This window comes from Physeter macrocephalus, chromosome 14 (genome assembly GCF_002837175.3).
Source record: "Physeter macrocephalus isolate SW-GA chromosome 14, ASM283717v5, whole genome shotgun sequence".
Classification (NCBI taxonomy): Eukaryota; Metazoa; Chordata; class Mammalia; order Artiodactyla; family Physeteridae; genus Physeter; species Physeter macrocephalus.
Window position 1 is genome coordinate 7,898,629 of NC_041227.1, and position 15,755 is coordinate 7,914,383.

General features: G+C 42.6%; 1 protein-coding gene across 1 annotated transcript in view; it reads left to right on the forward strand.

Annotated features, from left to right (window-relative positions):
• BCAS1 (brain enriched myelin associated protein 1) overlaps positions 1–15,755 on the forward strand; it is a 98,335-nt gene that overhangs the window by 12,086 nt on the left and 70,494 nt on the right. The window contains exon 3 of the mRNA XM_055090809.1: positions 2,015–2,277. Coding sequence (XP_054946784.1) covers positions 2,015–2,277 — 263 coding nt within the window. The remainder of the gene's footprint in view (positions 1–2,014; positions 2,278–15,755) is intronic.

The following is a 15,755-nucleotide window of genomic DNA, read 5'->3' on the forward strand; positions in this document are numbered from 1 at the left end:
TAAACATTCTTGTACATGTTTTTTATTCTTTGTATTTTAGATAGCTTCTTCAGGAGGGAAGCCGTGTAACGCAGGCACATGTTGTCTTATTGCTCTTCACTTGATTGTGCTTTGCAGATATTGCATTTTTTGCCAATTGAAGGTTTGTGGCAACTCCGTGTTGAGCCAGTCTATGGAGGCCATTTTTCCAACAGCATTTGCTCACTGCATGTCTCTGTATCACATTTTGGTAATTCTCACAATATTGCAAACTCTATGGTGATCTGTGATCAGTGATCTTTGGTGTTACTATTGTAATTGTTTTGGGGTGCTGTAGACCTCGCCCATGTAAGACAGTGAGCTTAATCAATAAGTGTTGTGTGTTCTGTCTGCTCCACCGACAGACTGTTTCCCCATCTCTCTCCCTGTCCTCAGGCCTCCCTATTCCCTGAGACACAACAATTGTTGAAATTAGGACAATCAATAACACTATGGCGGCCTCTAAGTGTTCAAGTGAAAGGAAGTCACACATCTCTCGCTTTAAATCAAACGCTAGAAATGATCAAGTGTAGTGAGGAAGGCATGTTGAAAGACAAGACAAACTGAAAGCTTGTGCCAAATTGTTAGCCAAGTTGTGAACGCAAAGGAAAAGTTCTTGAAGGAAATGAAAAGTGCTATTGCAGTGAGCGCATGAATAGTAAGAAAGTAAAACAGCCTTATTGCTGACATGGAGAAAGTTTTAGTGGTCTGGATAGAAGGTCAAATCAGCCACAACGTTAGCTTGTGAAAAAAAAAAAAAAAAAAAGCCTAATCCAGAGAAAGCCCTCACTCTCTTCAATTCTGTGAAGCCTGAGAGACATGAGGAAACTGCAGAAGAAAAGTTTGGAGCTAGCAGAGGTTGGTTCATGAAGTTTAGGGAAAGAAGCCGTCTCCATAACATAAAAGTACAGGGTGAAGCAGCAAGTGCTGATATAGAAGCTGCCGCAAGTTATCCAGAAGATCTAGCTAAGATAATTAGTGAAGGTGGTGACACTAAACAACAGATTTTCAATGTAGATGAAACAGCTTTCTGTTGGAAGAAGATGCCATTTAGGACTTTCATAGCTAGAGAGGAGAAGTCAATGCCCGGCTTCAAAGCTTCAAAGGGCAAGCTGACTCTTGTTAGGGGTTAATGCAGCTGGTGACATTAAGTTGATGCCAATGCTCAGTTACAGTTCTGAAAATCCTAGGGCCCTTAAGGGCTAACTCTACTCTGCCTGTGCTCCATACATGGAAGAGCAAAGCCTGGATGACAGCACATCTATTTACAACATGATTTACTGAATATTTTTTTTTTTATCTCCCCAAGCGGCTGTGAACTTCAGTCCTAGTGAGAGAAGTAGATTTACTGAATATTTTAAACCCACTCTCGAGAGCTACTGCTCAGAAAGAAGATTCCTTTCAAAATATTGCTGCTCGTTGATGATGCACCCTGTCACCCAAGAGCTCTGATGGAGAAGTATGAGATTAATGTGGTTTTCATATCTGCCAACACAACATCCATTCTGCAGCCCATGGATCAAGAAGTCATTCTGACTTTCAAGTCTTATTATTTAAGAAATACATTTCGTAAGTCTATAGCTGCCATAGACAGTGATTCCTCTGATGGATCTGCGCAAAGTCAATTGAAAACTTTCTAGAAAAGATTCACCATTCTAGGGCTTCCCTGGTGGCGCAGTGGTTGAGAGTCCGCCTGCCGATGCAGGGGACGCGGGTTCGTGCCCCGGTCCAGGAAGATCCCAAGTGCCACGGAGCGGCTGGGCCCGTGAGCCATGGCCGCTGAGCCTGCGCGTCGGGAGCCTGTGCTCCGCAACGGGAGAGGCCACAACGGTGAGAGGCCTGCGTACCGCAAAAGGAAAAAAAAAAAAAAAGATTCACCATTCTAGATGCCATTAAGAGCATCCATGATTCATGGAAAGAGGTCAAAATATCAACATTGACAGGAGTTTGGAAGAAGTTGATTCCAACCCTCGTGGATGACCTTGTGGGGTTGAAGATTCAGTGGAGGAAGCCACTGCAGGTGCAGTGGACGTAGCAAGAGAACTAGAATTCGAAGTGGAGCTTGAGGATGTGACTGAATTGCTGCAATCTCATGATAAAACCTTCATGAATGAGGAGTTGGAATCTACTCCTGGTGATGAACCTCTGAAGATTGTTGAAATGACAACATCAACATTGACAGGAGTTTGGAAGAAGTTGATTCCAACCCTCGTGGATGACCTTGTGGGGTTGAAGATTCAGTGGAGGAAGCCACTGCAGGTGCAGTGGACGTAGCAAGAGAACTAGAATTCGAAGTGGAGCTTGAGGATGTGACTGAATTGCTGCAATCTCATGATAAAACCTTCATGAATGAGGAGTTGGAATCTACTCCTGGTGATGAACCTCTGAAGATTGTTGAAATGACAACAAAGAATTTAGACTGTTACATGAACTTAGGTGATAAAACAGCGGCAGGGTTTGAGAGGATTGACTCCAATTTTGAAAGAAGGTCTACTGTGGGTAAAATGCTGTCCAACAGCATCGCATGCTGCAGAGAAATCATTCATGAAAGGGGCAAACTTCATGGCTGTCTTATTTTAAGACATTGCCACGGCCTCCCAACCTTCAGCAACCATCACCGTGATCAGTCAGCAGTATCCACTTTGAGGCAAGACCCTCCACCAGCAAAAAGCACAGGACTCTCGGAAGGCTCAGATGATGCTTAGCATTTTTTAGCAATCGAGTATTTTTAAATTCAGGTACGCACTTTTTTTAGACCTAATGCTACTGCACACTCAACAGACTACAGTGCAGTGTAAACATAACCGATATGCACTGAGAAACCAAAAACTTTGTGTGACTCACTTTATTGCAATATTTATTTTATTGCTGTGATCTGGTGCCAAACCAAATCTCCAAGGTATGCCTGTACAGTGGTCAGACAGGTGCTTTTGGACAAACCACTTGTGTCTGAGGCCTCACCCCACCTCTCAGCAGCTGTGTGAGGAGAAACAAGAGACTTCGTGACCTGACGGTAGAGAAAATCAGATAGTTCCTGCAAAACCCCTTTACTTGGTGCCTGAAACAATAAATGATGGCCATTATACTTATATAGACTCCTGAAAATAGTGGTTCCCAAACTTGAATGCACATTAGAATCTGCTGGGGAATTGTTTAATCCTTATACCCAGGCCTCACCTGGAATAATACAATCAGGAGCCCTGGAGTGTAGGGCCCGGGCATGTCTTTCTTCAAGTTTCCCTGGGCTAAGTATTTTTAAAGCTCGTCGTGTTCTGCCAGCGTTGAAAACCCTTTGAAATACACTCCAACAGAAAATTCCTTATTCACATTTTTCAAAAGTAAAACATTGCAATTTCTGTTTTAATCTGTTTGGGAACATTTTTGTCCCTGCCATGGCTGACACTCGGGACACAGCTTTCCGTTCCAGGGCGCAGACCGTCTGGGTGCATTAACTTCCACGCAGCTGTCAAGTAACACACAACCTGCTCTTTGCCTCTCTGGACCAAGAAGACAACCAGCACACTCCTCTCTAAAGACAGAAACATCCACACGGTTCCTGCAGCTTGAGCGATATGAACCTGTCCCTCTCTTGAAGGGAAGACCAAGAGAGCCAGGGAGAGACCAAGGGAAAACATAAAAGAACGGCAAGAAGAGAAACAGTATCGTCCTGTGACAGCTGCTCGTCATCTCATTTCCCCAGGGCGCATTTTCACCAGACCTGGAAATGGAATAAACACACCCACTTGCCAACAACTTTTCAGTTAACAAAAATAAAAATAATAAATCAGTTAGACCAAATAAATGGTAAGGTGCCCTCCAAATTGCTAGAAGTTTAACGATTGAAACAACATATTAGTGGGTGAGATCTGATATATGCAAACGTACCTCAAAGACCAAATACTTCTGGGAACGAGAGCAGGAAAACATAAGCGGAGGCTGGCTCCGTCTGTCAGTACAAAAGCTGGGCTGTGTATCAGTGATTCTGAGTGGTCCCCGGACCAGCATCATCCCGTCACCTCGAACTAGTTAGACCTGCAGCCCAGTTCAGACCTCCAGAATCCAATGCTGTGGGTGGGCTGGCCCTCTGTTCTCACAAGCCTTCCTGGAGATTCTGACGCTCCCCCAGAAGCAAGGACCACTGCATCGGAGAGCTGGCACGAGATGTGGAGGCTGCAGGAAACTGGAAACTCTCAGCCCTCGGCCTGGCTGCCCTTTGAGAATCCCTCAGCAGATAAGAGGATATTTCAGTGAAAGCCCCATTTTAGGATCTGCAAATGAAATTCCCCAATTCAGAAACACCTAAACATTCTGCTGGCCCAACGCCAAGCTGTCAGTGGATCTCATATTTGCCACGCTCTGATTCTGTAAAGTTTTTCTCCCTAAAGCGCATCTCTCAGCAAGGCCTTTTAAAATCATCATCATTGTCATCAGGTTATCCCGGCCTGAAACAATTAAACATTTAAACCCTACAGCCAACTCCCAGTGTGCTGGCTTGACCTCTCGGCTCACCGGGCATCCTGCCCATGATGATGGGATCCCACGTGAGTTTCCCACAGGGAGGGACCAAGCGGGCGGGAGGTCGCCTGTGACCCGTCCCCTTTGCAGCTGTACTGTCTTAAACCAATAAGCTGCCGGTGGTAAATTCATGAGTCCTTTTTAGAGTGACCTCTGGGAGGTACAGGGATTCCAGGTGACTTAAAAAGTTTGAGTTTCTGAGTTTGCTGAGCAGAGGGTCAGACTCTGGAATATGGGGGTGCCCCAGAGGTCATGCCCCTCACCCCAGGATGCAGGACCCACTTGGCCCGGCAACTCCTCCAATCAGAGCTGCACCTGTTACTTACAGAGCCTGCCATCGCCGCTGGGCAGCCCCAGGCAAACCGGAAGCAGGTCAAACATTCCTCCAGTTGGCTTTAAATCCCACCTCTCTTTTCTAGACCTCACCTTTCCTTCTATTTTTTCTTTTCATTACTTTACATTTTTAAGTGACCTGGGAGGTATACCTAGCAAACATTCTCAACAGTCTACATAATAAGATAGGACAGGGAACACCTTCCCACCCCAATTCTGATCACTCCCCAACCTCCATCCCCAAATTTCCTTTCTTAGAGGCCAGAACTCTTTACAGTTTCTTGTGGCCCGAGGTATTCCACGTGCGTATATTTTTAAATCCTCTCCTCTACCTCTTGACACCATTAAAAAAACAGATGGGAACATACTATACCGACCGTTGAACATGGCTTTTTTTCACTTACTGTATGTCTTGGCGAATGTTAACGCCTGTGGAGCAATTCACTGTGTGGACAAATGATCATTTATTTAACCAGGTCCCTATTGATAAGCCATTAGGGTGTTTCTACTATTTTGCCGCCACAGCAGTAGTCCAGCAGATGATATGTATCTGTTATATGTATCTTTGTGGCTCGGTGCGATTGTATTTAGAGGGTAACATTCCAGAAGTAGAAATTAGAGCTCCCAGAGTTTGTGAATTTTTAAATATTGATATATATGACTGAATTAGCCTCCAAAGAGACAGCCAAATTACGCTCCCACCCACAAGAGACGCCGCCATTCTTTCCCATACTTTCTCCGCTGCCGGTTACCGAATGTTTCCCTTTTTACCGAGTTGATAGGAGGAGAGCTAAGTCTCATAATTTTATTTTGCTTATATTTTATTATTCATCAGGTTGCACATCTTTTCATTGGCTTAAAAGCCAACCATCTGTCTTTTCTGTGGAGTCTCTGCTCATGTTTGGTGTTTATCCCCTGCCGAAGAGCCATCCCCTGCTGTGTTGGTGTTTATATAATGTCTTCATTTTCAAAATTGAGATATAACTCATATACCATAAAATTCACATTTTTCAAGTGTACAGCGTAGTGCTTTTTAGTATATTCACAAGGTAGGGCGACCATCGCCACGATCTGATTCCAGAACATTTTCATCACCTCAGAAAGAAGTTCCTTGAGCAGTTAATCTCTAGTTCTCCTCCCCAAGCCCCTGGCAACCACTAATCTACTTTCTGTCTCTGTGGATTTGCCTATTCCAGACATTTTATATAAAGAGAATCATACAATATGTGGCATTTTGTATTTGGATTCTTTCACTTAGCATAATGTTTTCAATGTTCACCCATGTTGTAGGAGGTAGCAGTACTTCATTGTTTTATATGGCTAAATAATACTCCACTGTATGGATATGCCACATTTTGTTTATCCAGTCGTCAGCTGATGGACATTTGAGTTGTGTGCAAGCTTTTGTGTGAACGTATGTTTTCATTCTCTTGGTTATGTACCTAGGAAGGGAATTACTGGGTCATGTAGCAACTTGATGTCTAACTTTTTAAGGAACTGCAAAGCAGTTGCACCATTTTACATCCCAGCAGGAATGTATGGGGGTTCCGATTTCTCCACATCCTCCTCAACACTGGTCACTGCCTGTCTTTTTGATTATGGCCATCCTAGTGGGTGTGAAGTGGTAACATACTGTGGTTTTGATTGCCTTTCCCTAATGACTGATGATGTTGAGCATCTTTTTATGCGCTCATTGATCATTTGTATCTCTACTCTGCAGAATATAATGTCTTCTTTTTTTAAAATAAATTTATTTTATTTTATTTTATTTTTGGCTGCGTTGGGTCTTCGTTGCTGCACGCGGGTTTTTCTCTGGTTCGGCGAGCGGGGGCTACTCTTCGTTGCGGTGCGTGGGCTTCTTATTGTGGTGGCTTCTCTTGTTGGGAGCACGGGCTCTAGGCATCTGGGCTTCAGTAGTTGCAGAATGCGGGCTCAGTAGTTGTGGCTCATGGGCTCTAGAGCGCAGGCCCAGTAGTTGTGGCACACAGGCTTAGTTGCTCCACAGCATGTGGGATCTTCCCGGATCAGGGCTCGAACCCATGTCTCCTGCATTGGCAGGCGGGTTCTTAACCGCTGCGCCACCAGGGAAGCCCTATAATGTCTTCTTGATTTGGCTCTTTTCCGCATCCTTCTCGTCTAGCCCCTTGTTTCATATGACTTTCTGGCTAGCTATTCTCAGTGCCCTGGGGCCCCAAGCTAATAAGTGTCACTTTTTAGCAGTGTTCTATGTGGCCTGAATTCAACCTACCCTCACCTAGCATCTCCAAAGCTTACCCTTTGTATCCTAAGAGCTGAGGACACTAATGGAATGTTATATGATTTTCCTGTTTTCTTTTTTTTTTTTTTACACCATTTAAAAGGTGTTTAATATTGTAAATATATGTGATCAATGTTCCTGCTGCTTTGTATCACTGCTACCCTTGGGGGTGGGAGCCACTCATCACATTGCTGCTGGAAATGTGAATCTCTAGAGCCTCTTTTGGGGAAGTAACCTGGCAGTGTCTATTTTAGAAGTTAAATGTGCATTCATTTGGGTGCAGCAATTCTACATCTGTACCTCTATTCCGTAGAAATAAAGCACTAGTTTAGGATTTTTGAACATGGAAGTTTTCCCCAATGTTGTTTATAATGGAAATGGAAAAATAAAGGTTCGGAAGCTATCAGAATGTTCATTAATTAGGCAATGGCATACATGTCTTTTGGTATATCCTTATTAAGGAATATTTTGCAGCTATTGAAAAAAAGATAAGATAGATTTGGATATATTGATTGGGAGGGAGAACTATTGATGTCTTAGTCCATTTGGACTGCTCTAACAAAAATACCATAGACTGGGTGCCTTAAACAATAACCATTTGTTTCTCACTGTGCTAGAGGCTGAGAAGTCCAAAATCAGGGTGCCAGCAGATTCTTTGTCTGGTGAGGGACAGGTTCCTGGTTCACAGTCAGCCATCTTTTCACTGTGTCCTCACGTGGTAGAGGAAGCAAAAGAGCTCTTTAGTGCCTCCTTTCTAAGGGCACTAATCCCATTCATGAGGGCTCCACCCTCATGACCTAATTACCTCCCAAAGCCCCCACCTCCTAATACCATCACAGTGGAGGTTAAGATTCAGCTTATGAACTTTGGTGGGGGGGCGGGGCAGACACAAACGTTCAATCCATAAAAGTGATATATAAAAGCAATCAAAAACATATCCAAATACCATATGCTAACACATATATATGGAATCTATAAAAAAAGGTTCTGATGAACCTAGGGGCAGGACAGGAATAAAGACGCAGACGTAGAGAATGGACTGAGGACACAGGGAGGGGAAAGGGTTACCTGGGACGAAGTGAGAGGGTGGCATGGACATATATACACCACCAAATGTAAAATAGCTAGCTAGTGGGAAGCAGCCGCATAGCACAGGGAGATCAGCTCCGTGCTTTGTGTCCACCTAGAGGGGTGGGATAGGGAGGGTGGGAGGGAGATGCAAGAGGGAGGGGATATGGGGATATATGTATAGGTATAGCTGATTCACTTTGTTGATACAGCAGAAACTAACACACCATTATAAAGCAATTATACTCCAATAAAGATGTTTAAAAAAATCTAACATAATCGTATTTTTATAAAAACCAACCAGGATATGTGTACATGTATCTGGGAGGCTTGTATGTATTTGTCTGAGCATGAACAAAGTTTGATAAGCCACCCCGGGTTGCAGATGTTCATTATACTGCAGTGAGGGTAGAGGGTAGAGACAGGGAAAGGAAAGGGTTGAAAGATTAATCATATAGGAGGTAAACACATGTTAAATGTGTATTATTATCAAACCGGGGAAAAAATCAAACATCTGATGTGTCTTTGAGTGAAATATTTGCTCATGTTGGAGCAAAGCCTGGTTCTACAGTTAAATTATCTTTGTATTTTCCAGACTTTTACAGGCATATGAATGATAGGAAATGTGTGAGTTAAGAGGAGAGGAAAAATCGTAAGTCACTGGTGTAGTCTTGCCCCACAGTGACTAAAACTCACTGCCGACTTTAGGGGATGCTTTCGCAAGAGCGTGGGGTGAGTTACCTTCTGCCCACATAATGTTCGAACCCAGCATTTTCATCACCAAATGTTTAGACACATTGTATCCAGCTGACAGTTGAGAATTCTTCCTTCCTGCCCCCCAAACCCATTCTGTTCTTTTATTTATGCTAGAATCTCTTGGAGAAGGTAACCTGGCTTTTTAATATTGAGATGGAGAGCATGAAATCTGATCATTCAGTGAAGTTTTGAAATCTAACATCTCCCTCCAAGCCATAAGCAGCTGCCACGTGAATCCTTATTTCAAGACCTTTAAAACAACAAATGCATTTACACAACACAGAAAGCCACAGTTGTTTGAAGTGTCATTTGACTCCTGCAGGCTGACCGCAAAAGGGTCATTTTTGCAAAACTTTTTGAGGTCTTCATCAGTCTTCCCTAGGGCCTATTGTAATCCTTTGATATTCAACTGCAGTTCTCTTTTGAAGAATTTAGTGTGTCATCATCTACTTTCCCTTCTATTTTTCCTTCTTCTTTGGCGAACTACTTTAACTCTGCCAGATCCTCATCCAACAATAACCATGTGTGTGATCTGTATATGACTATGAACTCTTCCATCTTTTGCAAGATTTGCAATTTCCCTTTACAATTAGTGTGCATTGTATTTCCTCTTTATTTAGCTTTTATCCTGACTGACCACCATATTGACACTTGTGACAGTGTCGCATAGGAAGGGATGTCTGAGTGGGGAATCGTAAGTGGACACTTCATTTGTGGATAAAATTATGATGACAGTTTCTGTTTTCCTCTTTAACCTTAAGAACTAGGAATGTTTAGATAACGAATTCTTAAAAGAAGTCCAAAATAAGTTTAGCCATTTTAAAATGAAAGTGGCAGGGAGGGGAACCATAGGGGTAAGGGATTAAGAGATACAAACTACTTTGTATAAAATATATAAACAAAAGCTTGTATTGTACAGCACAAGGAAATGTAGCCATTGTTTTGTAATAACTTTAAATGAAGTATAAGCTATAAAAATATTGAATCATTATGTTGTATACCTGAAGCCAATCTAATGTAAATCAACTATACTTCAATAAAAAATATACATAGGGCTTCCCTGGTGGCGCAGTGGTTGAGAGTCCGCCTGCCAATGCAGGGGACACGGGTTCGTGCCCCGGTCCGGGAAGATCCCACATGCTGTTGAGCCTGCGCGTCCGGAGCCTGTGCTCCGCAACGGGAGAGGCCACGGCAGTGAGAGGCCCGCGTACCGCAAAAAAAAAAAAAAAAAAAAATATATATATATATATATATACACACACACATAAAAGTTAAAAAAAAATACTCCATCTCTGCCACCACCATTATTACTTGGGTTGCTATTTTTGCCGCTGTTAAAATCATGGCTGCTGAGCACCTGCTATGCCCCTGGCTCTTCTCCCTGCCTACTGTGTTCCCTGACTTAATCCTACTATATGCCAAGCACTGCTGGGGGCACTGGGGATGCAGCTGTAATCAAAACAGACCAAGTCTGTCCATTCAGGGCTTAACGTTCTACTGGGGAAGAAACAAGTAAACGATGAATTAATGAGATCATTTCAGAGACCAATGAATGCTCTGCAAAATCCATGGAGTGAATGGGGTGAGTGGGAGGGGTTACTTTAGAGAGGGTGGTCTAGGAAGGCCTGACCTGGGGCCTGAAGGATAACGAGGTAGCCATGGAAGATCTTAGGGGAAGCGTTCCCAGGTGGAAAGGACAAGTAGTGCGAAGGGCCTCGGGTGGGACTACGGTTGGTGAGCTGAGAGGTGAGAGGAAGCACACAGTATGATCTGCGGTTCTGGTGGGTGTGGTCTACCGTAGAGTTTGTATTACTGAGTCCAAGTTTGTGCTGCATGACCGACCAATAATTTGAGATGAGGCATTGGGGCAAGGAATAGCGACTTTATTCGGAAAGCCAGTAGACCAAGAAGACGGTGGACTAGTGTCCCAAAGAACCATCGTCCCCGAGTTAGAATTCAGGCTTCTTTTATACTAAATGGGGGTGTGGCTGGTTGCTTCAAACTTTTTGGTGACAATCCTTTGTTCCTGCAGCTGTCCATGTAGGTCTGGTTATAATGTTCCTATAAGCCTCCACCAAGACAAATGTTTATTTTCTGTTCTGCAACTTTCTATCTCTATATGAATGGAAAAGTGTTATACCTTTAAAGGTCAGAGCCCATCTGAGAATGGGCTCTCCTGTATATTTCAGGCTCTAGGCAACATTTTTTATACAAAGACGCAGAGCCAGCATGACTCAGCACAGGCGACAGAGCACAAGGGTTAGAGCTAAAGGGATAGATCCAATATGGAGTCAGGTTTGTTCTTCTCTGTTGTATTTGGACTTGATTTTAATTGTGATGAGGCCCTCTTTGGATAGTTTTATGCAGATTAATGATATGATCTGATTTTTATTTAAAACAAATAAACAAAAATCATACACCAATGTTGCCCAGATATGAGAAAGCACAGGCTTTTATTCCCCCTTGTGCAGAGTTGTTTTTTTTTTTTTTTCCCTTGAAAATCCACTAATTCTGTTAACCAAACTTTGTTCCACTCATCTTTCCTCCCTTGCTCTTCTGTTCTTGCTTCTACTACAATACATTGTTAGGAATTTGAGCTTTGAAATCAGGCAAACATGTGTTCAAATCCTGACACTTGTGAGCAGGGTAATGTTAGAAAAGTGACTTTATTCTCAGAGCCACAGTTTCCACACCTGTAAAATGGGAGTGATGATGGTATCTAGCATAGATTTGCTATAATACATAAATAAAATGTATCTTGTTACATACAGCATTTACTATAATGCCTGGCACCTGGGAAACATTCCATGAATATTAGCTATTTTGTTTACAGTTGTACCAAGTGAAAATTGTAGCTTTGGCACATGAAAAAAACGAAACAAAAGATAGCCCTTACTCAGAAGTTCTGAATCGTGTAACACAAACCTTGTGTGTGTATGTATGTGTGTGTCTTAAATATGTGATAGAAATCTGATGAAGCAGTTTGTTTTAACTAAGAATACTTGGTGCTTGGAAAAAGCATTCTTGAAACTTCTCTGGCCCAGGTTCTTAGATTTCTGAAGATAAATTAATTCATATCATTACTATTTTCAAAGTCTTTCCAGAGCACCCAAATTTAGAGGTTAAACCATTGGAATAATTCCTTTCTTTATGCTTCTATTTAGAAAATTAAATAGTAATTGTAGTAATAATATATAAATATAACAAAACAACTAATAGTTATTAAATATCCACCACGTACCCGCCTATGTTAATTTAAGTACCATGTAGGAAGTATTTCATTTAATCCTCACTCTTTGAAGAAGACACTTATTTTCTTGTCCATTTTATAAGAAAATTGAGGCATAGAGATATAAAGTAACTTGTCTGGGTCACATATTTAATATTTTAGAGGTTAAACCCAGGTCCCTCTGATCCACAATCTAAGTACTTAACAATTACGCTAAGATGCCATTCATCTCCATCACATGTCTAGATAAAATGACTTTCTTAGGGCTTCCCTGGTGGTGCAGTGGTTAGGAATACACCTGCCAATGCAGGGGACGTGGGTTTGAGCCCTGGTCCAGGAAGATCCCACATGCCATGCAGCAACTAAGCCCATGCGCCACAACTACTGAGCCTGCGCTCTAGAGCCCACATGCCACAACTACTGTTCCCGCGTGCTTCAGCTACTGAAGCCCACACGCCTAGAGCCTGTTCTCTGCAATGAGAGAGGCCACCACAGTGAGAAGCCCACGCACCGCAGTGAGGAGTGGCCTCTGCTCGCCGCAACTAGAGAGAGCCCGCGCGCAGCAGCAAAGACCCAACGCAGCCAAAGAATAATTAAAAAAAAAAAACTTTCTTAAAACACACACACACACACACACACACACACACACACACACACACACACTACAAAATATCTTTTCTGCATTAAGGAGATCAAAATTTTCAACTCTCCTAAATAGTTGGGAGCTACCATTTGCATTCTTACTTGATTTCTTTTTATCTTCCTCAAACTCTTACACATTTTTTTCATGGAAAGTAAAATCTCTTTGGTATGTCATCTGTGTGTCTGCTTTATGAGAAAATTTTTTATTGAAACCAGATTCCAGATGGGCTTCTCCCAAGATTATTCATAGGAACGGAAAGCTTAGTTCCAGTCATCTAGAAGGAACCTTTTATTCTTTCCATAATAATGTGAGGAAGCCTTGTAAATTATCCCCATCTTTTCAAGAATATAAAACCTGGAACTCCAATGGGTTTTTTTCCTACTCATTCACACAGATTACCTGGAACTCCAATGGGTTTTTTTCCTACTCATTCACACAGATTATGTGTGTGTGTGTGTGTGTGTGTGTGTGTGTGTAAGTTAATGTTTCAGAACATAATTTATTTGTTTTTTAATGCTTATCTAAGGTCTCAAATGACTGTAATCTCTTTGCCCATGTAGATTTTTTTCCTTCACTTTTACTGAGAAAACAAAGTGTTGGTGGGTATTTTTTTGTTTCTATCCAGCTTCTTAGAACTCACGTTCTCCCATTTCATTTTCTTTCCCCTCCTTCCTCCCATATTAAATGCCTCCTAGACATATTTGAAGAGCCCGGAGACCACTTCTCAAGGAGAGGATTGATTGCTATTAATTAACAGGTGAAATAGGTACTGACCAATTCCCTGAAATTCTCTCCAAGTCACTGAGTATGTACTTAATTTGAACTGGCATAAGTGAAAAAAAAAAAAAAAAAAAAAAAGACTTGCTGGTTATGGCTATGTAATTGTAAACCAGCTTCAGGGACAGCTGGATTCAGGTGTCCAGATGTTACCATGGATCTCTTGGCTCTGCTTTCGTCTATGTTAGTTCTCAGGCAAGCACTCTGAAAGGTGACAGCCAAGGCCATCAGCTCCAGATGTATCTCCTACTGGTTTGCCAACCCAGGCACAAAGATTTGTAACTCTGTTCTAGTAGGTTCAGCAAAAATCGCAAGATTGATTTTTGTTAGTCTGGCTTAGGTCATGTGCCCACCTAGGAGGTGAGCATTTTAGCAAGGGAATTAGAAGCTCCAGATGATGGACTTGGATATACACTCACCCAAGTTTGGAGGGCAGAGCTTCATGGAAATGGGTTGTCCCATCTAAGAGGTCCTAGTTCTTACAAGTTATCAAAAACACTTTACCCATTCTCTGATATCAAGAGTTATGGTTTGTATCTGCTGTAACTCTTCATGCATTGAAGTCTAGTTTAGATACCTGGATGTAAGGAATGGATCCTTTATTGAAGCAATATATTGGCACTTTTTTAGAAGTCTGTCCATGGGAAGATTTCTTTCAAAGACTTTTTCTCTGACTGTAACACCCTTACTTAACCACTAGCTCCTTGTTTTCCCGCCAGAGAGTAAGGAAGACTAGAGGAGACCAGTTGATGTTCTTGGCGTTTTGAAAAGCCCTTCCTGGTGCTGAATCTTAGTCTCTCCCTTTTTTGTCCACGGCTTCCTCTTCTGGCATGGAGCATCCCCCCAATTCATTTATATTCACTCTGACAGTTCAACTGCCTGAGCTGCTTATTTTGCATCTTGACACATCCATCCATCACTTCTTTATTCCCACTCTCTCCCTCCCTTTTCCCTGCTGAGTATAATAGTTACCACGATTACGAATTCCAGGACCGCAAGAAAAATGGTTAAGAAGAGCCAAAGGATATATCCAATGTTCATAAAGGTCTGAGTTTATGAGGGACCCCTGGTGCTTGTCACTGGCCTTCCGTACCATTTCTTCTCTGCTCCTCAAAGCTTGAAGAGGAGACCGCCACTCTGCACAGGAATCCAGAGCCCTCTCTCCATCTCTCCCTCCCTCTCTCTCTCCTTTCCTGTTTGTTCTTGACTTTAGACACTGTGAGATACTAGAGTTTGGCAAAAATAATTTCTGATGGGTGTGTGTATTTCTCACTACCTATGAGCAGTATGAGAAGAGCTAAAGAAACCTCGGTTCTCTTCTTTCTCCTTCTGTCTTCCTGCAAACAGATATTAAGAAGTGGTTGACTACAAACTACACAGTCACAGCATCTGTCAGTTACTAAGCAGCTCCTATGGAAAAGGCAGGATTCTTGATCCTTTGCATGAGTTTTCTCCTTTAAACATCAGAACAGCCCTGCAAGGGAGCTTCTGTTTTTCCCATTTTACAAATGAGAAAATTCAAAGAGTTTTAGTGACTTGCCCAAGGTCACACAGCTTATCGGTAAAGAATCTTGATCTTTAACTGTGATTTCCAATTTTGTAGTGTATCTTTTTTCCTTACTATTGCACTGCTTTAGAAAAGGGCCCTCGAAAAGGATGCAGTTCAGTTAGGTCGATGCAGAGTTCAAAACAGAAACAGAAGGATTCTGGAAGCAGCGCCCCTCCCTGGAGGGGGCAGGACCTGCACCCACAGTCTTGCACAGGTAACGCTACACTCTGCCTCCATGCGGCCCAAGGTCTAATCCACTTTCCTGTGTAGACATCTGAACTTCCAGACTTCACAATGGAAACTTTCTAGAATATAAGATAGAGAGAGCATGAACTTTGGAGTCAGATTTCTGCCCATAACCAGATTCTGCTTGCTGGCCAGCTGTGGGAAGGTGGATCAACCTCTCTGGCTGTCCATTTTCTCACTCATGAATAATGAACAATAACTAATGTTCATAACATTTATTGAGCATTTACTATATTCCAGGCACTGTTTGATGTGCTTTAAAAATATTAACTCATGGGGCTTCCCTGGTGGCGCAGTGGTTGAGAGTCCGCCTGCCGATGCAGGGGACACGGGTTTGTGCCCCGGTCCGGGAAGATCCCACATG